The sequence below is a fragment of the Cajanus cajan genome, chromosome 2 (genome assembly GCF_000230855.2).
Source record: "Cajanus cajan strain Asha chromosome 2, NIPB_CcT2T_4, whole genome shotgun sequence".
Classification (NCBI taxonomy): domain Eukaryota; kingdom Viridiplantae; phylum Streptophyta; class Magnoliopsida; order Fabales; family Fabaceae; genus Cajanus; species Cajanus cajan.
The window spans coordinates 70,127,969-70,153,478 of NC_138518.1; the positions used below are offsets into that span (position 1 = coordinate 70,127,969).

The 25,510-nt window shown below is 33.0% G+C and overlaps 2 protein-coding genes across 3 annotated transcripts; one reads left to right on the plus strand and one right to left on the minus strand.

Moving 5' to 3' along the window:
• Positions 1-1,294: 1,294 nt before the first annotated feature.
• Positions 1,295-24,897, minus strand: SOS1 (sodium proton exchanger, putative (NHX7) (SOS1)). Of its 2 annotated transcripts, none has more exons than XM_020366787.3 (24): positions 24,754-24,897; positions 24,210-24,604; positions 21,926-21,976; positions 21,635-21,726; positions 20,864-20,941; positions 20,630-20,787; positions 20,337-20,438; positions 20,144-20,261; positions 19,850-19,902; positions 19,687-19,752; positions 16,018-16,062; positions 15,792-15,844; positions 14,999-15,183; positions 13,324-13,371; positions 13,071-13,178; positions 12,293-12,524; positions 11,117-11,419; positions 10,672-10,769; positions 10,338-10,469; positions 10,024-10,233; positions 9,733-9,939; positions 3,663-3,930; positions 2,514-2,815; positions 1,295-1,807 (listed from the first exon to the last, which is right to left on the minus strand). In XM_020366787.3, the coding sequence occupies exons 2-24, from the start codon at positions 24,502-24,504 to the stop codon at positions 1,514-1,516; spliced, it is 3,498 nt and encodes a 1,165-aa protein (XP_020222376.2). In that variant the 5' UTR covers positions 24,505-24,604; positions 24,754-24,897; the 3' UTR covers positions 1,295-1,513. The 2 variants fall into 2 exon arrangements, with proteins under 2 accessions (XP_020222376.2, XP_020222377.2); XM_020366788.3 differs by having other exon boundaries at positions 24,210-24,601; positions 24,754-24,867.
• Positions 4,946-8,304, plus strand: LOC145949172 (uncharacterized). The gene is made up of 4 exons (XM_083068875.1): positions 4,946-6,979; positions 7,063-7,250; positions 7,346-7,732; positions 7,824-8,304. Exons 1-4 carry the CDS (start codon positions 5,577-5,579, stop codon positions 7,973-7,975), a joined length of 2,130 nt encoding a protein of 709 aa, XP_082925001.1. The 5' UTR covers positions 4,946-5,576; the 3' UTR covers positions 7,976-8,304.
• Positions 24,898-25,510: the final 613 nt, after the last annotated feature.

Below are 25,510 nucleotides of genomic sequence, written 5' to 3' on the forward strand. Positions count from 1 at the left end.
TTGGTAATTGTAAGTTACATCTTTTTTTGGGTCTCTTTCGATGTGCAAGAGGTCGTTATTTGATTTTTATTTTTTCCCTTGATTCAATGTTTCTTTGACATATTGGTTTAAAACTCCCGGTGAAGTCACGATATTGAGCTTATATTTATTTAGGGAATTTGGGTCTAAATGTTGGACCACAACACTTGCCTAGTAGCTTTTTATTGGGCTTTGTGAGTCATTTGCTTGTACGGGGGCTATTGGGCTCGCCTTAAGTTTAATTATGTATTAGTCTTCCAACCTAAATTTATATCATAGAATTGCTTCTTGCAACCATTTTTTTTTTTATCTTACATCTATCATATGTTACGAGACACGTTCTGAAACACATATGATGGATGTAGGATTTACATATCTGAGTGCAAGAAGTATAAAAAGTTTAATAGGCATTTTAAATGACCTTTTTTTTTAACTAAACAAGTTTTAATAAAAAATTTATTTTCACTTAATTTTTAAAAAGGTCTGACCTGATATAAATTATTAGGTCATAGGTCCCTATTAAATGATCTAACTTATTTTCATCCCTTCTTCTCAAATTGTTGTAATATTTTCCCTTTCCTTCCTATGATTATTTAGATCTAAGTTTTTTGTCTAAGGACTAGGTCTTCAATTGAGAATTTACAAAGAATTACACACTAGTTGTAGTTCGTTATTTACCATGGGATTGGGACAACTACTTAATGTAATTATTTTGGTTGAGTCAAGTATTTTCTTCTATCTAGTTAGGATCACATTATTAATAATTTCAATTTTCCTATTGATTTAAAATTTTCTTGGATACAAATCTAGAAATACTTTTGATATTTTCTGTATGAAAAAATACTCTTTTATTTTAAATAAAGAAATTCTTAAAATCACTAATAACTTGTGTCCAAACAAGCTGATAAGCACTCAATTGACATGAAATTTTGTTGTATTACCTAGTTTTCCAATGTTCCTTAGAAGTGTCGATCTATAAATTGTGTTGGATTATGATTTAGAGATTCCAAATAGGGATATGAAGTGAGGGTACAAAAACTTGACCAAGTCCTTGCTTGTTCTTTTTGCCCATAACTTCAACTTCTATTCAGTTGGTGAAGTACCTTATGCCACGAGATATTTGACATGTGGATGTTAAGCTGCTTAGCTCTAACGATGGAATGCTATGGATGTCAATATGTTTTTGGCACATATCGTAATACTTCGCCCAAAATCTCCCCCGAAACCAAAAAACCAAAGAACAAGATCGCCATTAATGTAATGAGAACATCTTGAATATGGTTTGATTTTTCTAAATTCATTTCTAAAATAACAGTTTCCAGTACATTTTTTAAAACTTCAAGTAATAATACCCATTTCCAAATACGTTTATTGTTAACAAAATACAGCTTCGTGGTCTATTCTTACTATTAATTCTAATATACAATGTTGGTGAGATAGGGGCACCATTTATTACACAACAAACAAATAATTACAAGATTCTTCACCCTCAAGACTAGCGAAAAGATAGCGTGCTTGGTGAATCAATCCTCACAATAATATCTTCCTCTTCAGCTGCAGAATCATCACTTGAATTATCTCCATGATGATGCTGTCTTCGTCCTGTGCTTTGTGAAGGTGGATTTGGAACATGTCTTGTGACCTCATGGACCTTCTTGGCAGTTGCAGCTCCCTCTGATTTGACTGAAACAAGTGGACGGCCTTGATGCGACACAATGGTTGGATAGGAGAAACTATGAGGTGGTCTGCCATGATTGCTTAAACTTCTACTCCGGTGAGGGATGTCGACCTTGAAAATGATAATTAATAAATGGAAAAATAGAAGAGCTTAATAGGAATATATATTCGGTGTACAAGTTTTACATTGATAACCAATTATAAAAGTCAACAAATTCATCATATATAGTGTTTTTGTAATTATCTAAGTGTGTATATTCTTTATTCAAAATAAAATAAAGATTAACATTTCAGGTGCAAGCTAAATAACATTATAGGAATTTAAGCTAGTTAGTGAGGTTTGTATATAGTCAATTATGCCATGTGAGCCTAGGTAAATCCACAATTCCACACAATGGTGATAGAGCTCTTAATTGATAAGAAAATCACGTTATAGGTAAAATTCACCTTAGGCAAATCCCTTTGTAACATGCTAGTCAACTCGAATTATGATAGCAATTCACGTATTTCAGATAAATTCACTTGTGCACATATGTGATCTGTGCTATAGACCAGATCCAAAAGTTTCAGTGACTAATTAACCATGAACTATTGGGGGGATATATTGGAAACTAAAGCATTTAGGATCAATGGATTGTGGATTTAAATTTAAGCAACAAAAATAAAAAAGAAGGTAGATTCTCCTTTCAAAACTGCAAGAAAACTAAATTCATTTTAGAACTGATCTCAGTCAATCAAATTTGGAATGTAGAATTGGAAAAACTAAAAATACTTTTGTTCAATGAAGCAAATGTTATTATGTTTTGTCTTTGACATACCATGCTCCCATAAATGCTCAACTGCATTGCCCTTGCAGACAAACTATTGGTTTGTCGCCCAATGTCTTCAGATCCCTGCTGATGGTTTTTGTAGAAATGTTCGGGCCAACTCATAAGACCACTATGTTTTCGGCGGAAAGATCTATGAGGATGATCCGGGGCATGTGATGATAACAGTGAACTTGATCTTCTAATAAGAGCATCATCAGCCTCAAATTCTGGAATGTCAAACACAATTACCCTTGATGTAGTTTCAACTAGATAACAAGATCCTTGATGAGTAAAACTAGCTTCCTTAGAACCTGTTTCAATTGAAAGTAGAAGTTTGATCAAAATCATGTTCATCCACAATCAGACTGTACAGTTTTCCAGGAGGGCAGTGAAACTAAAAAAGTGGAGGTGGGGATCATAAAATCATAATGGAAACTAGCCAAGGAAAAGGGCAGAAGGCATGATGATCAAATTATAAATAAATATTAAATGATAAAATGCCAACAAATATAAATTTTGACGATGTAAAAATTATAGAATAAAACTATTATTGGGCCAATGGGCATCCACTTGACAATTTAAGCTTCTAAAAAATACCGTCCTTAACAATGGGCAAAAGTTTAATCCTTGTGATCCCAGTTTCAAAATTAAAAGGGTAAATGGTCAGGATTCAAGCCCAAATGGTTCTTGCAATAGGTGTGTTAGAGATATCATGCAAGTGTGTTTGCATATACGTTACATTCAAAGTAATGTCAATCCAGCTCCCTTCTTCCTTTAATGTTTTTGTCTCGGAATGTGGGAAATTCTCATCCAATACTAGCACAATGGATTTCTAAACAAAGCCAAAATAATTATCATGCCTCCACCTAAAAAGCTTAGGGTCTGTTTGGTTCAAAGGAGGGGAGGGGAGGGAAAGCGATGTATAGCCATGATTGGAAACAAGTAAAAACAGAAAAGTAGCATCTTAGTTAAACATAGTTTCCTCATCCAGCCTAGTTATAGTATTTGCACTTGAATTCTGCCTCCTCCTTGTGCCTTAGTATTTCCCAAACCATATAAAAACCATTGTCCACTTACTGGCAGTACAATGGAAACTCAAGTAAAAAGTATTAGACAGGGAAAAAATATCACAGACAGCATTAATTTAAGCTTGAATACCTGAACTTGCCAAATTTTGGAAGCTTGGATTCCCGTGTGAAGGAAGCAGCGCTGCTGGTGCTGTTACCAGTTCTTGACGACCTTGAGTTTTGACATATCCTTCTAGTAAGAGGGAAACTGAATGCTGGGGGATTTCTATTGTTTCCCCACTAATGAATATGGTCATTCGAGATCTCTTTGGATCTGCAACAAGAGCTCTTAACTCTTGCATACCCAGTTTCTCAAATATATGGGGAAGCAATAGTTTGGACAGGAAAATAGAACTTTCCTGCAAATTAAGATAAACTTGAGTATGACTATGACCAAAACTCTAAAATATATTCATTCAAACTGAAAGTAGTTATGTCATGTCATCTACTATTTTTATGTCTTCAACAGCACCAAACTTTAACAGCAAGACATATCTTTATGAATTAAACAGTATATCTTAAAGATGCATTTTGAAACTGAAAAACTGAATCCCTGTTGAGGTGAAGGGACATGTTGAAATCCATAGACAATGCATGCTGGAATTTCAGAATGCAGTGACATAAGCAGTCAGAAGCCATTAATATCAAAACAGCAGTCGCAAAAATGAATTATTAATGTAACATCCTTTATTATACACACGTGCTTATTTATTTATTTATTTAATCCATCTTATTTGATTCAAATGAATACTTAATTTTTTTTTAAAAGCAACATTAAATAAAATAAAATAAAATTTAGAACAAATGATACAAAACCACACTCATAATTATATTATACATTTTTTTTAACCTGCTTGAGTTATAGCCATTCTACTATCTAGATAATAGGAAAACAGTTTTATTTATTTATTTATATATATATATATATATATATATATATATATATATATATTCCTCTATAACATATTACTCTTTAGCTTTATACGGCTAGCAAAAACATAAAAGCAAATGGATTCGCATGATTGGTGAAAGGAAGGAAAAAAAGTGACTATTATAGGTCTTTCTAGGATGTATGGATCTTCCTATTGAGAAAAGAGTACTAAGGATGATAATCCTTGACCACTAAAGGTCACAACATTGTTGATAATATCTAGATTTCAACTAGTTCTAGGGAAAACAACTTGAATTACTATAGAAAAAGGTTATAGCATGTTCAGGGCATCCATCTATTTAAATTTGCAATCCATTTTATTCCAAATAAGAAATAAGAAACACAAAAGGAGTGAAATAAATATCATATAGAATGATAAAAAAAAACTGTATAACCATACAGCCATACTTTAATACAATATATATATATATATATATATATATATATATGGTAGTAAGTATCGCACGATTCGCGATACGTATCGTACGATACGATACGATACAGAGCCTCCGCGATTCGAATCGCATGTAGAATCGTTTTTGATTACGAATCGTATGCGAATCGCTTGAATCGTGTTCGGAATCGGAAAATCGCGATTCATAGGAGAAATCGCACGATTCTGAACATTTTGGGTCACCCCCGAAACCGGGTCGGGTCACGCACGACCCGGTTCTAAAAACCCTAAAAAAATGATTTTTTAAAAAAAAAAAAAACGAAATGAGACAGAAACTCCCGCTTAGACTCCCTGTACATGACCCACTTAGTGGGTTTCACTTTTTGTGGTCCATTTGCGTGGTCCAACTTCTCTGCTTCGTTTGTTTGGGTTGCTGTTCGTGGTCCAAGGTAAGGGCTTCCTTCTTGTTGCTGATTGGGTTGCTCTTGTTGCTGCTTGGGTTGCTGTTCGTGGTCCAAGACTCCAAGGTAAGGGCTTCCTTCTTGTTGCTGTTTGGGTTGCTGTTTGTGGTCCATTCCTTCACTTGTTCTCTCTTTTTTTCTTTGTTATTCCCTCTACAACTTCCCTCTCTTGCTGCTGTCTAAGTTTCTATTTATTGGTACTTGGTAGGCCATTAAAAAATGGGTCATTCAAAAAGAGAGCCGGATATCACTTGGAACTATTGTGATAGTATCCCTCCAAATAGACTCAAAGTAAAATGTAAGTTTTGTTCTCATGTTTGTTGGGGTGGTATTTCAAGGATGAAACATCATCTTGCGGGAACAAAGGAAAATGTGATTGCTTGCACAAGTGTTCCGGATGATGTGAAGGAAATATTTGTCAAGCTCTTGGAAACTAAAGATAAAAAGAAAGAGGATTGCTTGAATATAGAGAATGGGACAGTAAAAGGAAAAGAGGGAACATTTCAAATTTTCCAACAAAAGACAATGAATGAAGTTTGTAAAGATAGGGAATTTGTGATTCAAGAAATTTGTAAATGCATTTATGGTAATGCATTACCATTTAATTTGGTAAGGAGTCCTCTTTTTATTCAAATGTTGAAGGTTGTTGGAGAATATGGGAGAGGTTTGAAGCCACCAACTTATCACGAGGTGAGGGTTTCTTTTTTGAAGAAAGCTGTTGACAACATCCAAAAAAGCTTAGAGAAATATAGAAGTGATTGGGAGAAATGGGGATGCACCTTGATGTGTGATGGTTGGACGGATGGAAAAGGAAGATCACTCACTAATTTTCTTGTTAACAGTCCAAGTGGGACTGTTTTTTTGAAATCTATTGATACTAGTGATGTGATAAAGGATGGGAAAAAAATGTTTGAATTGTTAGACAACATTGTTGAAGAAATTGGGGAGGAGCATGTAGTCCAAGTTGTGACGGATGGGGCTTCTAATCTTGTGGCTGCTGGACAAATGTTAATGGAGAAGAGAACCAAACTATTTTGGTCCCCATGTGCAGCCCATTGCCTTGATCTAATCCTTGAGGACATTGGAGAGCTTCCGGTATTCTATAATACCATTGCTAATGCAAAGAAGATTACTACCTACATATATAGGCATACATGGGTCCTTAATTTGTATAGACAATATTCCAATGGAGGGGAATTAGCAAGACCAGCTGTGACAAGATTTGCAACTTCTTATCTTACACTAAATTGCATTAAACAACAAAAGAATGCTCTTAGATCAATGTTTGCATCGGAGGAATGGGCTACTAGTCCACATGCTAGTAAAAGTGAGGCTAAGCAAGTCATGAACCTAGTGTTGAGTGATGATAGATTTTGGAGATCAATTACATATTGTCTAAAGTGCGTGATTCCACTTGTGAAAGTGTTAAGGCTTGTAGATGGTGATTCAAAGCCAGCCTCACCATACATTTATGAAGCAATGGATAGGGCTAAAGAGAAAATTGCTCAAAACTTTCAAATGCAAGAGTCAAGGTATAAAAAAGTGTGGAAGATTATTGACACTAGGTGGAATCTGCAGCTTCATAGGCCTCTTCATGCAGCTGCCTATTATCTCAATCCTAGGTAAATTATTTAAAAATAATTATCATTTTAAGAACTACTATTTTCTTTGTGCCTAGTAGCTAAGTTATTTCTTATTTGGTTAGGTATCATTATGACAAGAACTTCAATCCGGATAGTGAAGTGTTAATTGGTTTATATGAAACCTTTCAAAGAATGGTTCCGGATATAAGGACAAGAGTTATAATAGATCAACAACTTGAAAAGTTTAAGGGAGCTAAGGAGATCTTTGGAATGGACATGGCAATAGCTACTAGAGATAAGAAACAACCGGGTATCCCTTTAATTTTTACTCTTTATTAATATCATAAACATAATACATAATAATTAATAACTACATTTGTAAAATAAATACATTTTTTTTTGTAGCTCTTTGGTGGGAGAGTTACGGTGGAAGAGGTAAAGAGTTACAAAAGGTGGCCATGAGAATTTTGAGTCTTACATGTAGTGCCACGGGATGTGAGAGAAATTGGAGTACATTTGACCAAGTGCATACTAAGAGAAGAAATCGATTGGAGCAACAAAGATTAAATGCACTTGTATATGTCAAATATAATCTTCAACTTGAGATGAGGCAAAATAGTAGAGAAGAGAATGGAGATACCTATGATCCCATATGTTTGTCAGATATTGAATCCGATGATGAATGGATCACCGAAAAGGAGAATCCTTGCTTGCCTATTGATGCCTCATGGATGGATGTACATGAGTGCTTTGGTGTTGATGAGGGAGCTCCAAAGAAGAAAAGAAAGAGAGGTAATTATTTATATTTAAAAGTTAGTTTAGAACTTGGAAGTTGGAATTAGAACTAGACCTTATTATTTTCTTATTTCTTTTGATTACATAGGTCCAAGAAACTTGAATGCCAAGATTGGTAAGGGAAAATCAATAATAGAAGATGAGGATGAAATTGAAGATAATGAAGAAGAAGAACTTTTGATATTAGAAGATGAAGATGACTTGAGTGATGTAGATCTTGGGGTTGGGGATGATGAATGATCTTGGATAGGGGCATTTTGTATAGATTTTTTGAGGCCATATGACTGAATTTGTGTGGCAGAATTTGTGTGGCAGTAGCACCACTTGTTGCTGAGTTTATGCTGCAACAACACTAATATTTTTTTTGGGTAGCTATATTGCTGAATTAGAATAGCAATCAGTCCTTGGTATATGCATATATTTAGCAACAACAATGATTTTTTTTGGAGGCTTTGTTGTTGAACTGTGCAGTCATTTCTTTTGGCTTTGAGACTGTTTTTATTTGTATAATTGTATCTTTGTTTGTATTGAAGTTTATATGTTACTAATTACTATATATTTATGTATGACTTCATTTTTATATGTCTTGTATGCATATATATACACTATGTTTTTATTGATCATGAATCTTACGATTCACGATACGATTCGATTCACGATTCAAAAAATAAGCCTTCCGATACATTATTTGTATCTCGATTCAACTACCATATTATAAATTAATAAGTATATATTAAATATTTAATTTTATTTTTAAATTGAATTTTAATAACTTTTGTAGTGACTAATTGGGATAAATGAGTTTTAGCATGGTATAATAATACAAGGATCACCAACTTGATCAAATATATATTCATTTAAATCCCCAAGGTGAAAACCTTCATATATATCCATGAATTCAAATCTTTATTACTTATAAGTTATAACATGTTTATATTAGTTAACCAAAAACAATGACTTACTTATCATAATTAGAAATAATATCTATTATTATAATAACCATTATTATTATTATTATTATTATTATTATATAGCTGATATGTAAAAGAGAAAAAGGAAAAGAAAAATTAGATATTATAAGTGCAAACATAATTTTTTTTATTTTTATGTTAACTGTATAAACAATCAATATAATATAATATAGTTTAAGGAATAATCTAAATGAGTTGGGCATTATTTTATTTAATAAGAAGCAAAATTTAAATAAAGTATTTGCAAACAAGAATTAACATACTAAAATGAATTAAAGAAGACACAAACAACACATATAAGATGATAAAAGAAAATAAAAACGGTTGAATAGTATATTAACAATAGTTAGATAACATAAAATCAACAAGATGAGGTTAAAGACACCCACCAAACAAGTATAGCTACATATATATATATATATATTTTTTTAAGATCATAATAGATGTCTTCTCCCCCTACCTTATCACTTGTTGTAAATAAAAACTTCGCTTTTGATAGTATTTTAAGCGATACGAGTCTCTCATTTTTTTTTCCTCTTAGTAACACCTCACTAATTAGAAAATAACAATGAGAAGTATGTGTGTGTGATCTTCTTTGTTAGCTATTTATAGAACTTCACAAAGCCTGTACATGCGTGATACAAATTTACTTTATGCATATCTTACTCTCCTTCAAGATTCCTTCATTAATTTTTCTGACATTCACATCCCTTACGCCTAATCCCTTATCCCTTCATTGTTACTATTCTTTCTTTTTTTTTTTACTTACCTTATCTATCTTTGAACGAGAATGATTGTCTTCATTTACTATTACTTCTATTTTTATATTATTTCCTTTCTTTGTTTGCAGGTCCCCGCCACTGCATAACTGCATGAGTAGGTAGCTCACGCTCATAACTCCTTCTACACGAGTCCTAGTCTTTGCGCTGATTAATACGATTCCCAATTTCTACAACTTGCATTTATCACATGAGTTTTGTTTTTATATCTCAAAAAATTAGGGTATTACAATTAATGTAACCATACCTCCCATAGGAATTTTTCCGTTGAAGGATCTGATTTGAGACATGATCTTATCTTTTCAGCTTCAAGAAAAATGCAGAATATCACGGAATCTGTGATGACATCACAGATATATGGTCTTCCAGTCAGCACTTCATAAAGACCCAATGTGCTCCCATGCGTAAAAGTAGGATAAAAGGAGTGTTTGGTGCTAATCATCTTGCTTTTCCACTGGAAAAAAACAGCAATTTTCAAAAGATGCATTTTGTCTACAATCAGAAATATGTTGAGCTTCATACTGAGAGAATTTAATACCTTCACCACTCCATTAGAAATTAACCAAATACCATTAGACTTGGCACCTTCCTTGTAAAGTGTCAAACCACGCAATTTCATCGTTTCCTTGGTAGAGGTTGAAAGTGATTCACTAACTGAAGATGGGAGAGCACCCAACATAGGATGTATATTACTTATTTTAGGAAGCTTAACCAAGGGAGGATTTCTAAGTAATTTCTTTAAATCAGTCTGAAAAATGAATGGATCAATTAATAGATGAACACACAACTATAATTCACCGAAGACTAAACAAACAGATAATAGATAGAGAGAAAATGAATATCACAAGATACCTGGACAGCATCATGGAGTTGTAGCATCTCTTTCTCTTCCAATATCCCAGCCTTCTCAAGGTTTTGAACATATTCAATTAAATGATTTAGCACTGCATATGTTGCTTGCCTTGTTTTTACAACACGCAAAACCTGAGAATTTGACATCCATAATATAATATAATAAAAAAATCAACAAAAAGAACATATTTTAACAACATAACCAGAAAATTGATGCACAGAAAATCGATTAACAGATTAAAGACCAATCAATTTGACACTGACAGGCTTAATCCAAGTAGAGTCCATTAAAACAAAAATTGAAAACATTGGAGGCCATGATTAACTAGCAAACCTGTGGGTATGTTAAATTAACATCTTCTAGGAACTTACGTGCTTCTTCTCCTTCTACAACACTTTCATTGATGACAGCAGAAGCAACATCACTGTCACCTACAGAAGTATATGAAGAGGAAATAAATATAAATGATCCTAAATACAATTAAAAACATGTTATCTGACCATACAATATTTAAGAAAGTAAGAAACAAGTCGAGAAGAAGAAAATAATGCTATATGAGGACATAAAATTGGACATATAGCATAAATTTAAACAAATTTGACAAAGTATGAGCTAGGAAGCACTGAAACACTGATATGCATAAAATATAAAGTATCCAGTACATTTGAATACATATTCATTATCAATGAATTCCCTGCCCGATTCCCATGCCTAATACATGCAACATATAATTAGAATACAATAATATTGACTGATTCCCTTATTGATAGACTTGTACCTATGAAGTCATGTAATTGTTGTCGAGCAATTCTGTGAGCTCGAAGAAATGCAGCACAAATATAACATGCAGATTCCAACCTTTCCACAGTGAAGTATGTGATTAACTTCGGTGGGAATATACTGGACTGGAGAAACTTGTAGTAATTCGGGAAATGAACGTTAGCTTTTAAACCTCTCCAGTCACATAGAGGCTCAGATGAAGCCAAATCTATTGCTTCCTCTACGGAAAGCATAAGGATATTAGCTGTTGTTTGAGAAATTCTTCCCTCATCAAGCATCTCCCAATAAGCAGCTTGTACACCTAATATGAACAATAAGTTCTAAAATCAGGCATGATACTCATATGATTGAACCAATCAAATTCATAGTAGCAAATAGGAACTAGGCTCATCAAAAGGCTTAACCAACAAGAGACTACCACATGACTAAGTTAATTTAGAATGCATGCATCTGTGTATGCACATGTCAAAAAATTATTACCAATTTAATATACGTTAACTAAAGCAATCACACATGTGTGTGTTGTGAATAATTCTTAGTGTTATTATATCATAACAAATACAACAATAGTCTTATGCCACTAGGTAAGGTCAACTATATGGATCCAATACTGCCATTGTGCTTGGTTAAAAACCAAATTCTCATAATATTATTCTCACAAAAACCAAACCCACAAGATTGACTATATGCAAAAATAATCTTTTAAAATCTCAATTCAATACACTCCCTGAAAATTAACTCAAAGCTCTTTTCTGATGGAAAAAAGTCCAAGAATGTTGATCAAGCACTAACCCTACCCTTCATTACAACAGTACATTACATGCTACAAAACTGAAAGTATAAAAGGAAACGAGATGCTCAGCTGAAAAGTTAATAGAAAGCACAATATAGTAACTTTAAACTGAAAAAGTTTCAGATCAAATTCTTAAATAAAATTGTGAATAACTGATTATATAAAAGCTTCAACTAAATATAAAAACATCCAAGAATCAAGCTTCAAGCATAATATCAAAAAATATATTGTCCTTAAAGATGCAATAGTGTCTAAATGATTAAATGCCTTTCCTAGATGAGGCTCCTCCTGCTGTCAAAATTTAAAAAATTGACACAAATAGTGAAATACTATAAAGTTAAACAACTCTAAGGACTGAAACAAATGTAGAAGTTCTCATACCATTCAGATGGCGTACTCTTATGTCTTTCAAGTTCATAGGATCTAGGTTACTATCACTTTCAAGTGCACCATGAGGGTGAACACGTTCACCTTCAATGTCATTTAAGCAGGAGATATATCTCTTCACTGTGGGCCAGTCAACAGGCCCAAGTTCCTCATCATCTCCAAGTTCCCCAAAAGCCTCCAATGCCTTGTTCAACATTTCATACTTTGTGAAGTCGAGGATACGTCTCTACATGAGCAAAACACGGGGCCAGACTAGATATAAGTCAGAATGAAGAGAAACAGGTTATATTGAGAGATTTTCATTTGGACTCAAATTACAAGCATTTATACAATGTAGAAGCTTCCCTATGTTTCTCGCGATCTATACTTATTTGCATATAAATTTATATAAAGCCCAAATGGTTACATAGCAGCTATGAAGCCTAGATACTACAAACCCATTAGGAGATCATATTTTCTTGCAAAGAAACTTGACAGATTGCTTTTTTTTTTAAGCCTTCTTGGCTCACTAAATTCTTTTAGTTGCTCTTTCTATTTATACTTCGTACATTATTGAAACTACAATTTCAAATACATATTAGTGCTATTGTTACATACAAAGTGAATTATCTGGATATGAGATATTCTTTGTATTTTCCTAGATTAAAGAGAGAGAGCGATAATGAAGATAAAACATGAAGACATTAGGCCATCACTTAAAGTATGAGATATTAAAATACTTCATCTATCATAACAACATAAGTTGAACAAAGAAGATCAGGAGAACCCTGACCTTAGCTGCTGATAATTTATCCATGCCAAGGTAGTGTAAAATGAATTGTGTGGTTGAACCATTTACTATAAGTGTTAAAAACACAATTCCACCAGTGAAGAAAACAAACTGCACAATCAAAAAACAATCGAGTCAGTTCATAAAGACAATTAGGATATCAACAACTTCTGGGTTATGCATTTGAAAATCTTAGAAAAGAGTCATGCATTTGAAACTTACAAATGTTTTATTAATCATAAACTGAAAAGCATACCAGTGTTCCGGTTTCTGAAGTCAATTCAACTGATTTGCCACTCGAACGCTAAACAAACCAAAAATTTAATAATTAAAAGATTAAACTAAGAAAATATGGACATGAATATCAATGTTAGCCTCAATGCCTCATATTAATATAGGAACAACATTTTTTCCTTGCTTTTCTTAACATACACTATAGACAATTGCTATGGAATTTGTTCTAGAGAACAGATTGATTTAGCAATGTGTTGTATCCTTTAGTAGCTAATTATGATAAACCTTAAATACAGAACATCCTTTTGAAAAGCATTTTGTCAAGACAGCAACTCCAAGATACTATTATATGTATTTGAACTTGTTTCAATAAGCGAGTACAACATAGAAAAGAAAGGAAAAAAGGTATAAAGGCTTGATTGCATTTTTAGGGTCCCTTGTGTATAACGAATGTGTAATTTTGGTCTTTCATTGCACCAATTGAGTCCCTCAAGATTCCTCCCATTTTCAATCAAGTCCCTCCATCCTGATTTCATTCAATTTTACGCCATTGGTTTGCTCAAATATAAAAGGCATTTGTTCATTGTTATCATTAATAATTTATCCATAAGAATCATCAACACAACAATTCATAGCACCATTTTAGGTCACTTTACTTTAAATATTGTGTTTTTTAGTTGATACCCTGTATTTAGTCACTGTCATTCATGCCCAGATTGTCTTGTTAGCTAATTTTGTTGAAATATTGGATGGAATCACGATGGAGGGTCCTAATTGTAAATGGGAGAAAACATGAAAGATCCTATAGGAACGTGAGGAATCAAAATTGCACAATTATAATTCTTGAAAGGCTAAAAATACAATTAAGTCAAATGTAAATTACTTTACACAATTAATGCAACAAAACTAAGAACAGGGAAAGAAAATATCTTATCCAGAAACATCACTGTTACAGATATAATATGAAACCATTTGGTTGTCTTCATTTAACAACTTAAGCTTTTGGGATGTGGTTTAGAGTTCAATTCTTGGCACCTCCATTCTTCTAACAAAAAGTTGAATTTCAGCACAAGTTAGGTGGGCTTGTGCATTATTCATGCTTCAAGCCCAAAGAGCTCTTGCATAAGGGTGCGTTAGAGATGTACTATAAAACCATTTATGTGACTTCACCTAACAACTTACTCTTTTGAGATGGTTAGCTCACTACAATCCAGTGTTGTCAATTTTAGATCACGGAAAGTGGTGGAAAGCCTATAGCGGTTCTTAATACTAATGATATATAGCTGATTTGTAGATCAAGCAAACCTGGTCCCTTGACAGGTACAAGAACAACTGCTAATTTCTTTTACATTTTCCAGTAGCCATTATTCATTTCTTTTTCTACAAATCATAATGTATTGGGAAGATGAATATATCTCATTATTCCTAATTCATGCACCATTATTATTCGTATTCCATAATCAGCTTTTATAATTGCAATCATGTGCTTTACCTTTGGTTAGTTTCATTGCTTTGTTATAGGAGTTTACCTTACTGCCCTATCTCTTTTTAAGTTCCCTTAAAATAGAAGTTCTTCCTTTTATCAGAAAATCCAAAAGGCACCTATCTCACTTGTATATAATATAAGGCACTATCTCCATGAAGAATTATCTATATGGAGCACTATAAATATGCATCATTAGTCAATGAATACTTGCCTTAACTGATAATGAAAGTGACAAAGCAACTGCTCCTCGCAATCCTGACCAGATGAGAATAATAGCTTCTTTCCAATCCAAACCATATCCAAAATATCTTAGAAAGGGAAATAATGCTCCAACTACAATGCATCGAGACACTTGAACATATGCATAGAGAAGCAAGAGGTGGGTCCACGATGTTCCTAAAGCAGACCCAATACTTTGTAGTCACTCTTTCAGACTTACAAACATGAGTATTTAAACAAGATAAAAGGCAAGCAAAACTTGCAAGAGTTTGTAGAAAATGTAAACTTATCAAAGCATCAAAATTAAGTCATTACTGCTTCTTTGAGAAGAACATATCACAGTAATTTTTTTCCCAACTTTCTTGGGCCTTCTCATCTTATAAGGTTTGTTACTAGAGGGAAACCAAGAACTGAAACACAAATTATTTATCAATTTCAACAAACTATAAAAATACAGTTTTCTCCAGCATTATTAAGATTTGTTACTAGAGGGAAACCTAGAACTAAAACACATTATTTATCAATTTCGACAAACTCTGAAATACAGATTTCTCCAGCATATAAGATTCATCAGCACAATCATACAAGATTGCTATAAACTCCCATTTACTAACATTATTTTCATGTATTACCATTCAATATACATCGTGGTACAGATTTTCCCAATTAAACAAAAACTAAGAATATAATCCATGGCATAGCGGAAAAAAAAAAAAAAAAAAAAAAAAAAAAAAAAAAAAGAGAGAGAGAGTGAATAAATGAAGTGATTCTTCAAGTAATACTACCATGATAGAAAACATTGTCGTCACCAAGTACTCCTTCCGCTATAACAACTCCACTGCAAAGCAAGGATATGTAATTATTAATGAAAGTGATATACTAGTAAGTATGTCCTACATTTTCTCAACCAGAAAAAACATGTTTCTATTTTTTTAATCAAAATAACATTAAAAGCCTGTTTCACAAGTTATATCAATAGATTATGATTTAAGACTCCAACTAAGCTCTTACCTCAAAATGAAAATTAAGGTATTAGCAATATAAGCAATCATTTCCCTGGATAAAAATAAATAAAGGATTAAAACACAATTATATTTGACTACAAAATATAAATACAGAAAATGAGGGGATTTCATATGACAAATCTAAGGTGTGACCTTGTCACAGTAGCAAGGCATACATTAAATAACTGTTTTAGCTTTGAGACATAATTTCCTTTTCTTGTGTCTTTATAGGTATAGTATTAAGACAGACAAAAAACAAGATACATAAAGAGAACAAGAAATCTGCTTAAATTGAACAGGACACCGATTTATTATGGAAAAAATACGTGAAGATAGTATCCCTCGGCATGTACATGAAGATAGTACATCCCTCCTATCCCTTGGCATGTCAGACCCCCCAAAGTGACAATAATAATAAGAATAATTTATTCAAGCAACTGGATTGGGGAAGGGTGGGGTGGGGGGATTGTTCTTGTAATCTCAGCATTCCATCTCTATCGCTTTTCTTTATTTAGCTTTAATATACAACAACAAAGGTTTTCCCCACTCAGATAGTCATCTAAATAGATAAAACAACACATAATATTCTATCATAGATCATATGTATAGACAAATCATTCACTTCTAAATTTTTCTAGGTGGTTTAGATTAGGTTGAATTAGACCAAATTTGATTTCAGAAATTAAACCAAAATTGAATGATTTAATAAAAAATACAATAGGATTGAATTGGATGGTTTTGGTTTTTTTCCTCAAAGCCTATCCAATCCAATTTGCCACCACCTCTGATCTCCATCCATAAACTACCAATGATGCATAGGCTGCTCCATCAAAACCTTGTGTCATAGGATTCAACACCACCCTCAGCTGCTTATGCTAACATATTTTAAGTGGTTGAAAAATGACAGGCTTCTAGATCCATTGCCACTTTAGTGCACACTAGCAAGTCCCATGCTTATCTCTCCTAATCAACATACCAATGTCCTTGAGTCTTGGGTTTAGGTATGAATCACCAATCACAGCTCTGGCAAGAAATATCTATTCTTCACAATCCTACTTTTGAATATTTGCTTTTAGTCACACCAGCTAATAGTTCCCCAATTCACAATAAGAAGAGGTTGGTATTACCATCCTCTCATTTCCCTCTCTATTGATTACTTATGTTGAGTTCACTTAGTTTGCTCTCCATTAGTTGTTTGACTCACTCCCTTGATTATGTACCCCTTTCACTAAAGTCTAAAGATTTTGCTTATTTTGCAAGATCAAATTCCAAGACAAATGATTGTACTAGATGTGAATCCCAGTGTCCTTTACCAACTCTCCAACCTTGTGTTAACTTCATCATGGATTCCCCTCTCTTTTTCTGAGCTCAATCAGATCATCCTACCCTTTCCAAACTACAGCGACTGTTGTCAAGCCGATCCAATTTACCTAGTCTGCCTTCTAAGTCATGTTAACTAAAGTGAAAAACCCGTAGTCATGCTAAGTCTCCTTTTGCTTTAATTCATTATGATGTTTTGGAATCTAGTTAATAAATCCACTTCAGGGTCCAGAAATTTCTCCACCTTTATTATTCATGTTCCAAATGACTTTAAAATTGGAAAGATATGAAAGTACGGAACTGAAAAGTAATTTTATTACTAATATGAAAATTACAAAATAGAGGAAATTAGTCCTATTATATATCGACTTAATCAAACTTAATTCAAGAACCTCAAGAGACTAAAAACTTTACAATTCTCAAGATCATAAGAATCAAGCCTAATTAAATATTGAAAATTAAAATCTATTAATTACAATAATTATACTCTACTGTCACTTCCCCTAAAGTTGGTGAATGGATATCAATCATTCACAACTTGCAAGTAAGATCTTGAAATTGCTTTATAGGAAGTCCTTTGGTGAATAGACTATCTAATTGTTTCAGGGACTTACACTGTATCTATAAGAATGTTGTCTAATTTTTCTTCAATGAAATGTCAATCTATTTCTATATATTTTGTCCTTTCATGCTGAACTAGGTTGTGTGCAATGTTGATGTGGATTTATCATCACAAAATAGTCTAATATGAGTTTCATACTTTATTCTGAGGTCATTGAGAACAATCTCCATCCATAACAACAAACAAACCCCTTAAGGCATGGCTCTAAATTATGCCTCCACACTTAATCTTGCAATTACATTTTGTTTTTTACTTCTACAGGTCACCAAATTTCCACCTAAAAGCAATCAATATCCCATGGAGGATCTCCTATCAGCAAACAACCACACATAATCAGCATCTATATATATTTCCATAGATAGACTTCCCTCCTTTTTTGAATAGAATTCCTTTTCTAGGAGTATCCCTTATGTATTGAATAATTCTATCAACAAATGACCCCGCACAATCAGCATCTATACAAATTTCCATAGATAGATTTCCCTCCTTTTTTAATAGAAGTCCTATTCTAGGAGTGTCCTTAAATATTGAATAATTAATTACATATTGAAAGTGTTTCTTCCTTGGATCATGCAATAATTGACTAACCACACAAGCTACATAAGCTATATAAGGCCTTGAGAAGATAGATAAATGTGTTTTCCCAAAAGTCTTTGATATTGGTTCTTGATGTTGATCACAATGAACAGTAGCAAATGGGTCTAAATCAAAGGGTGTAACGGAGGAGGGAACCCAAACCTTTCTGCAATGAAGGTGAAAGGATTGTAATCTTTACAATTCTCAAGAACCTAAGAATCTATACAGGTTAATTAAAAAAAATTAAAATCTATTCATTACAACAATTATAAATTACAAATGTAAATAGTGCATAGGTTCATTGTACAGGCTAACAAATCATAATTACAGTTCTTAGGATAATTGTAACTTATGTATTTATTATTTACGGTCTATATAATTCAGCTCTGCTTACATAGTACAAACTCAAAGACGTGAATTTCATCAAATGTCTCTCATCTTTCTCATCTATTTAAGAAATGCCTATCTTTTTCTTTTTTCTGTACAATGGTAGCAATGAAGTTTGAATTTAGGACCACATACAAACTATCCAAGCCCCCACCACTAGGTCGGCCCTAGTAGGTTATCCATGCTTCATCTTAATCTTAATCTTAATCCCTACTTAGACAGAGTTCCTTTGCCCATTTTGGTCACCTAGAAAGTACAATGTTTATACTTTCTTTGATTCCTTTAAGTCCATTAACCTCTCAGCTATATAAGCATAATTAATATAATACAGCTACTAGTGAAAATAATATAGTGTTTCAAGTTTGTTTCATTGCTTTATTTCCCGCATTCCAAAAAGTGATTGTCATTTGTGCTTATCAATTTGAGTAATCATATCACAAAGTGAAGTCGAGAAGTAATGGCCAAAACAAACAAGAGACCAAACAAAGAGAAAGTACATTAGCGCAGAAGAATTTACGCAAATTAAAAAGAGGACTCAAAGATGGACTCCTAAATGAAACCCAGAGCCTAGAAACCTTTAACTGTAAGAATATCAAGGGTGGGGGAGGGGAGCCAATAAAATATATCTTTAATGATCCACATGGAACTAGCAATTCCTTTTCTTTTTCTTTTTCTCCTTGACACTTTATCAAGTGTACACTGAAAATTAGGCGAAAAAACTCCTATAGAATGAATTCAATCCATATACACAAGGACAAGTAAAAAGCATACCAAAAGTGATGTAAGCTTTGTTGACTTTCACCCTTAAAAGCAGTCTTTGCAAAAGCTGAATAGAACCTGTAGAAAGATTTCAATAACCAGATTTCCAAAAAGGGTTATAGACATTTTATACTAAAGGTCAACTTACATTTGATACCAAAAAAGGTCAACTTACATCCCCAAAGACATCACTGTCAAAACACCAGAGACATCTGAACCCTCCTGAGCCTGTAAAAGATTTTGACCATCAAGTTCTCCATGTACAAGATTGAAGTAATTCAAAATAACAAGAACAAGAACCAAATATGATGATTTGATATCAATAGATAAAATCTCTCATCTTGCCACAAGATACATCCAAGAATTAGGGTTATAAAACCAATACACATCCTACTTGTGTAAGTATTCATAATACAAAATGTAATATCTAGTTTACTAAAAGATGAATCAATGTTTGAAGGGTACTTACAGTGAAATAAGCAATGTAGCTAACAGCAAATGTTAGAGCAATCTCAATCACTGTATCATTAAAAATAAACCCAAGCCACAAAACAGATGCAATCCCAAAAGCAAGACCCATTCCTACACTGGAACGAGCAAACAGTCACATGAGCAAAGATAATTTTTGCCACTAGTGCAACAAAGAAGTAGGTGAAACCTACGCTCCAAGTGAAACTTTTGCTAGAAATTTGATTATAGCAACCCAATTGAAGGTCTCTCCAAGAACCATCCGATAGAAAAGAGTATAAACCACAATAGCAGTCCTGGACAAGAATGAAGATTACACTTTGTCAAATACAAAATAAAAAACATTTAAAAAACTACCACACACGGAAATATTCACTCATTCTTCATATTCAAGAATTTGGGCCACTTTTTGATACTTGGATTCATTTGGCAAACACAGAAATTTATTGAGGAGAAATGTTAAAGAGTGAAGGGTACTGAAAAATACCCATCATTCATCAAGGATTCCCCTTCAATTATTGTGCTTAGTTTTTTGCTGGCACCAAGATCTTTCAACAAAGCCACAACAGCAACAGGATCGGTTGCACTCAGAAGTCCCCCAAGCAACAGTGACGTTTTCCAACTCCAATTGTATGGAAAAGTAAGCTGAATTATGACAAAAGAGCTATAATCATATAACACAAATAACGAAATCTAAACATATTAGTTCACAATCACATACCTTCAAAACAACTCCGAGACAAATGGTGGAAAGTGCAACACCCGGACCAGCTAGTAAGATCATTTGTGCAATACACCTCTGCATTCAGTCCAAAATGCATTTTGTGATGCAACATCAGGCATTTTATAAATAATAGTCAACGATTGATATTATTATAAAAAAGCATAAAATTTTCTCCCTGTTTAGCAGTCTTTAATACAAGCTATGTCTGATCTTATTGATTTAATTTCTTCATCCTTCATTTGGGGGTATTGATAATTATATGAAATAGAGTTATTTAGTCTCATTTTGTGCATTAAAAATTTCAAAACTCAGTAATTGATACTTAACTTAGAATTGTTAGTTTCTAGCTAATTTTCAAGTTGGTGTCCTTTAGTTCATATGACCTTTTGGTTAGACTTTGTAGGGCATTTGGATTATTTTGTTCAAGTTTCACACCATTGGTAATGCTTAATTATGAATATGTTGGCTGCTGGGGCTTTGTGGAATTTAGAAAACAAGCATACAAATAAACAAAACAAACACAACAGCTCACATTTAGAAAAGGCACAAAAACATACATAAATTACTTGTAAGTAGGCAATAATTTATATATTGAATTAGCATACCAAAATGAAAAGGCCTTCACAAAATCATGTAAGCATGTGCCAATGCTTGCATACATATATGAGATAGGAACTATCATAACAGAAAGGCACCATCACTTTATAACTTAAATTAATAATAAAAAAATAAAAAAGTTGTGCTCATAGAAAAATCCAAGAAAAGAACCTTAATTTGGTGAACTTCCATTAAGAATGAGCTCTCAAAAAGGAGAGCAGGGAGAAAAACAGCTAATAGAAGATCTGGATCAATCTCTGACCCTGCATATTAAAAATATCAATCACTTTAATTATTTTTAAACAAGAAACAGTGAAGATCAAAGCTTCTTAAGTTGAAACATATTCTAAAAGCCCAGTCTATACACATGCTCCAAAGCGATACAGTGAAAAGTCTTTTCCCTGCTTTCTTTTACTGGAAAGTACATTTAAAATAACTAAAATAAAAATAGAACAAACTTACAAAGGCGAATTCCATGCCCAATCTTTCCCAGCCGATGATGAGTACCATATTCTGTTAAGAAATCCAGCATTAATCAGTCAAGTTATTAATTAAAAATTAAAAACTAAATAAATGGAATTCATTCTATAAATGTTAAATAAAATTTTTTTTAAAAATGTACATATGCCAACAACAGTTGCTAAGTCTTTCAAGTCTCCTTAAGAATGTAATCATCCCTGGTTAGCTAGATGATGTTTTTTAAGGGAACTAGCTTAGATAGTTATGAATGTAACTAGTTAAAACAAGAAGGTCTTGTTTGGATAAACGTCTTCGTAAGCTTTTAAAGAAGAAGAAAACAAGAAGGAAAAATGCATTAAGCTTCTCTCACTAAAATCAATTTATGCACCTTTGCTTTTGGAGAAATTCAATGGGAGGGCTTCTATAAAAGTACATAAGTTGATTTTAGCTTAAAGGAGCAATTCAATTCATTTTACCTTCTCTATAAGTGCTTAAGGAGAAATTTATTCATATAAAGCCTAAGAGTTGGTAAATTACATAAGAATTCTATGAAAATATCTTATCATAAGCAGGTTGTTACAGAAAACGATCAGAATAAATGGGAAACATCACAAGAAGCAAAAGAAGAACACACACAATTTCAACATGGTACAACCAATGTTACCTATTTCCACATGAAATTAGAGAAATTCTATTTCGTTTTACAGAATGAGTACAAATAGTCTCAATCTTGTTACAATGAACACTACAGTACCATTATTTTTTTATCCTAACCTACAGCCAATAAGCCAATTTACATTCCAGGAAGATACACAAAAACACATGCGAACCAAACCGTAGGGGCCCCTCACCCAGAGCTACACCACCTCTCCTTCAAATTTTGAGTTCCAATATATCGGGTCAGGTTTACAATTTGGAACAATCATTTACAAAATCCTAGGCATCTCAACATGGTTTTTGGTAATAACATGCTACTGATATGCACAAAACTTGCCCCTTCAAAGAAAAAGGAACAGGTGGCCAAATGCTCAAGGCTTCCACCAGAGGAGGGTTTAGAGGACAGGTGTATTACCATCACAAGCAAAGAAGCTATTTAAGATCTCAACCCTGGATCTCTAGGTCACAAGTTCGTATCCATTTCTTTCATGTATAAAGGCAACAACGAGGTTTGAATCTAAGACCTCTTGCACTTTGAAAAAGAAAATAAATGAAAATTTGTCTCACTATTTCATTTGAGAAGTTCAATGGTGTTTTCTGCCAATTATCACAATTTGATGCATCTTCTCTTCACCACTTCCGCTTCAGGAGCAGACTAGCTGTACATCTTAATTTAAGTCCAATGTGAAATTACTTACCTGTTCTCCCTTTTTTTATATTTCTTATTTATTTTGAAATTTGAATTCCAATATGTGATGATCTTCTGAAATAGTAGTATGTTTTATGTATGCATGTGTTCTTGATTGGAACTTCAAACAAGAAGCTCAAAAAGACAAATTAAAATAAAGTAAATAATGTACATAGAATCAAGAAAATATGAATGTTTCACTATAAATTGCTTATTTCCTATTTTGGTTTTTGATAAAAGAATAGAGATACCCGTTTCCCATTTATCTCCCTTTGTTTCAAACAAATCTTTTTTACTCTCCAAGTATGGTGAAATAATACCACCATGCCATGATGTTGGTATAAGAACAAGAACTGGCACAGTACAACAAAGGAAAAATTTAGATATAATTGTTTAGGTGTTTTTGGCATTGTTCTAGCATTAAAATTAAGGTTTTACCTTCGAAATCTGCCTAATTTTAATACAAACCAGTATTATGCAAAATACTCGCGTGAAAATCTAATTCTGATTAGTAAATTGCATCAAGAGTACCTAAAAAATTCCATCTTTGTTTTGCTAAAACAAAATATTGGATTTGATCCAGTATTTATTTACTCTCGAGAACATTATTGAGATCCAAAGATAAAATGATTTTGCAACATCCCAGACCTTTGAATTTTTTTCTTTGATTGACCAGAAGTGGACTGAAATTTGAACTAAAAGGAAGTGTTTCAATTTGAATTCAAAGGAAAATTTTCTCCTTTCAGTCAGTTCTAGTCCTCATATTGAAAGTCAACACTCCCAGAAGCCTTTTGACACTCAAAAATCTTTCTTTTTCCTAGCTCTTCAACCGTGATCGCACCAAACCGAAATCCACGGGTAAGTGGTTCTTCCTAGAAAGTAAACTATCATAACAATAATAATAGTAGTAACAGAAGATCGAAAAGAGAAGGGAATGAGAACCTATGGATCCAAGGGCAATGCCAAGGATGAGCAAGGCAACAGTATAAGGAACTCTGGTTCCACGCAATAAGTGCCTACATGCAATCCCCAAAGCCAAACTGAGACCAAAGAAGATAACTGCATCTGATGGATTGTTCTGTTCCTCTGAAGAAGAAGAAGAAGAAGAAGAAGAAGGAGAAGAAGCAGCAGCGAAAACAGAAAGTGAAAGAGGTTGTTGTTGCTCCATGATTCTGCAGGGAAAATTTGCTTCTGTCATCGCTGCTAGTAAGTAAGCAGATATTGGAACTTGGAACATGGAACTGGGAAAGTCGCTATCAACCGTGAGACACGTGCAATGGAGAAAGATGCATTTTCTTCGTATTTTGGATGGTGTTTGTAGTCATCGAATCTGGCTGCTGAGAAGTCATAACATAACAGTATAATAAACGAAAAAAAAAAAAAAAAAAAACAAACAAACAAACAAACAAAAAGCTGCGGTCTTAAGCGTTGTTGGAATCATATACTTGTTTTTTTTTTTTTTTTTACGCAAGTCACACTACTCAACCTCGTGTCAATAGGCCGGTTACTTGTACTTTGAACAAGGATTTTCGATTTCCTTCATTCTAGACTTGTGTTTTAGCACAAGTACTGAATTCTAGGTTGGGGACTCATTTTATTCGTTGGAATTTGAAAACTTCTTTTTACTCTTTTATTTTTGTTGAAAAACCTCTCATCTTCTTTTTCGGATTCCCTTCTTATACTTGAATATAATTTTCGTCTCATTAGTTTAGTTTTTTTTAAAAAAAAAAATCTTTTTCTTTGAAAATCATCTTTTTTTTTATAAGCAAAATCAGTTTCATTTTTCCTTCCTATGATCAAAGTTTATTACAAGAAGGTTAATTTGATAATTTCATCACTTGCCATGTCTGGAAAAGATGATGTCTTAATTATATTATCATATGTCACACTAACATGATTTTACAAGGACAAAAAATGAATAAAAATAAACTTACAAGATGAAAATTTTAAAAATATTACATAGACTAAAAGAAAAAATAAAGTATTGTATATGTTAAATTTAATGTATAATAATAATTATTTTTTCATTTTCTCATCATTTTCCTTGTTCAACACTATAAATATAAATATTATATGTCTTAATAGTATTCACTCCAAACTCATCTCAACCGTGATCCAAAAGAAGTGTTGTAATAGATTCAACCTAATAGGTTAACCTACATATCTCGCAAAAACAAGTTGGATTTTATTGGATTGTACTTTTCAACCCTCCAACAAACACAATCAAACTCATACATTCTATT

Excerpts from the sequence above, each read along its gene's own strand:
- LOC145949172 (XM_083068875.1), top strand. The coding sequence starts at position 5,577 with ATGGGTCATTCAAAAAGAGAGCCGGATATCACTTGGAACTATTGTGAT. Across the intron at positions 6,980-7,062 it reads GCCTATTATCTCAATCCTAG|GTATCATTATGACAAGAACT; the intron begins GTAAATTATTTA and ends TTATTTGGTTAG. Across the intron at positions 7,251-7,345 it reads TAGAGATAAGAAACAACCGG|CTCTTTGGTGGGAGAGTTAC; the intron begins GTATCCCTTTAA and ends TTTTTTTTGTAG.
- SOS1 (XM_020366787.3), bottom strand. The coding sequence starts at position 24,504 with ATGTTCCAAGTTCCAATATCTGCTTACTTACTAGCAGCGATGACAGAA. Across the intron at positions 15,184-15,791 it reads CGACAATGTTTTCTATCATG|GAACATCGTGGACCCACCTC; the intron begins GTAGTATTACTT and ends GGTCTGCTTTAG. Across the intron at positions 2,816-3,662 it reads CCAAAATTTGGCAAGTTCAG|GTTCTAAGGAAGCTAGTTTT; the intron begins GTATTCAAGCTT and ends CAATTGAAACAG.